The 970-nt window shown below is 44.5% G+C and overlaps 1 protein-coding gene across 1 annotated transcript in view; it reads left to right on the forward strand.

The window, feature by feature from the left end:
• Positions 1-352: 352 nt before the first annotated feature.
• LOC110001840 (S-adenosylmethionine synthase-like) overlaps positions 353-970 on the forward strand; it is a 6894-nt gene continuing 6276 nt past the window's right edge. Inside the window, 1 exon segment of the mRNA XM_065949779.1 lies at positions 353-669. Within this exon segment, the coding sequence (XP_065805851.1) occupies positions 597-669 (73 nt within the window). The 5' untranslated portion in view covers positions 353-596.

Consider the following 970-nt stretch of genomic DNA (forward strand, 5'->3'; position numbering starts at 1 on the left):
TGAATGAACCCGTGGAGGAACTCAGGAGTATCTCCGATTTAAAAGAAAGCTCCTGTTTGATTTAAGAAAAAACATTTTTGATCACGAGAGAGTATGAAGTGTGGACACTGCGCAGGAGGAGTTTAATTAAAGTGGTTTCCAAGAAGAAGAAAAAATGCATTCCTCTGTCCCCTCTCTAACCTCTGAATGGTCTGACCCTCTGGTCCCCCTCCCCCCATGTGTGTGTGTGTGTGTGTGTGTACGAGTGTGAGTGTGTGTGTGTGTGTACGAGTGTGAGTGTGTGTGTGTGTGTATGAGTGTGAGTGTGTGTACGAGTGTGAGTGTGTGTGTGTGTGTATGAGTGTGAGTGTGTGTATGAGTGTGTGTATGAGTGTGTATGAGTGTGTGTTGTCTTTGCTTTTTTTAGCTGCAGAGTTCTCCGGCTGCTCCGCTCCGGGACCGAGAGGACTGAAGTTAAAAATCTTCAGCACAGTTTTCTGTGTAAGAAAAGAAAAGACAAGGACTCCTCTTCTTCTTCTGTGCTCCTCATCGTCATCCCGTCTGATATCTGAGTCCATCGGTCAGGCAGCTCTGAGAGGGATTACACGAACAGGTCCATGGAAGGGAACTACGAGGATCACGAGGGCTCCTTCATGTTTACCTCTGAGTCAGTGGGAGAGGGACATCCTGGTGAGTAGAGGATTTGAACCTGCGGATGATAAACAGTACGAACGAGCAGCTGGAACAGAACGTCAACGAGGAGTCTTTTTTTATGTTTCAGTGATCATTGATGACTTTGAGGAATGTGCAGAATCCTGAGTGCTGCACGGAGGCACTGGAGCACAAAGAGTGTCTGAAATGTGACCGAGGAATTTGTAATATTTTGGTGCAAATATAAAGAATGAAGTGAATTAAACTTTAACCTTGCAGATGTTAGACTTCAAATGCTAATTTTCAAACATGCTAAATCACTTTAAGCATTATAAAGTCG

The sequence above is a fragment of the Labrus bergylta genome, chromosome 21 (assembly GCF_963930695.1).
Source record: "Labrus bergylta chromosome 21, fLabBer1.1, whole genome shotgun sequence".
Classification (NCBI taxonomy): Eukaryota; Metazoa; Chordata; class Actinopteri; order Labriformes; family Labridae; genus Labrus; species Labrus bergylta.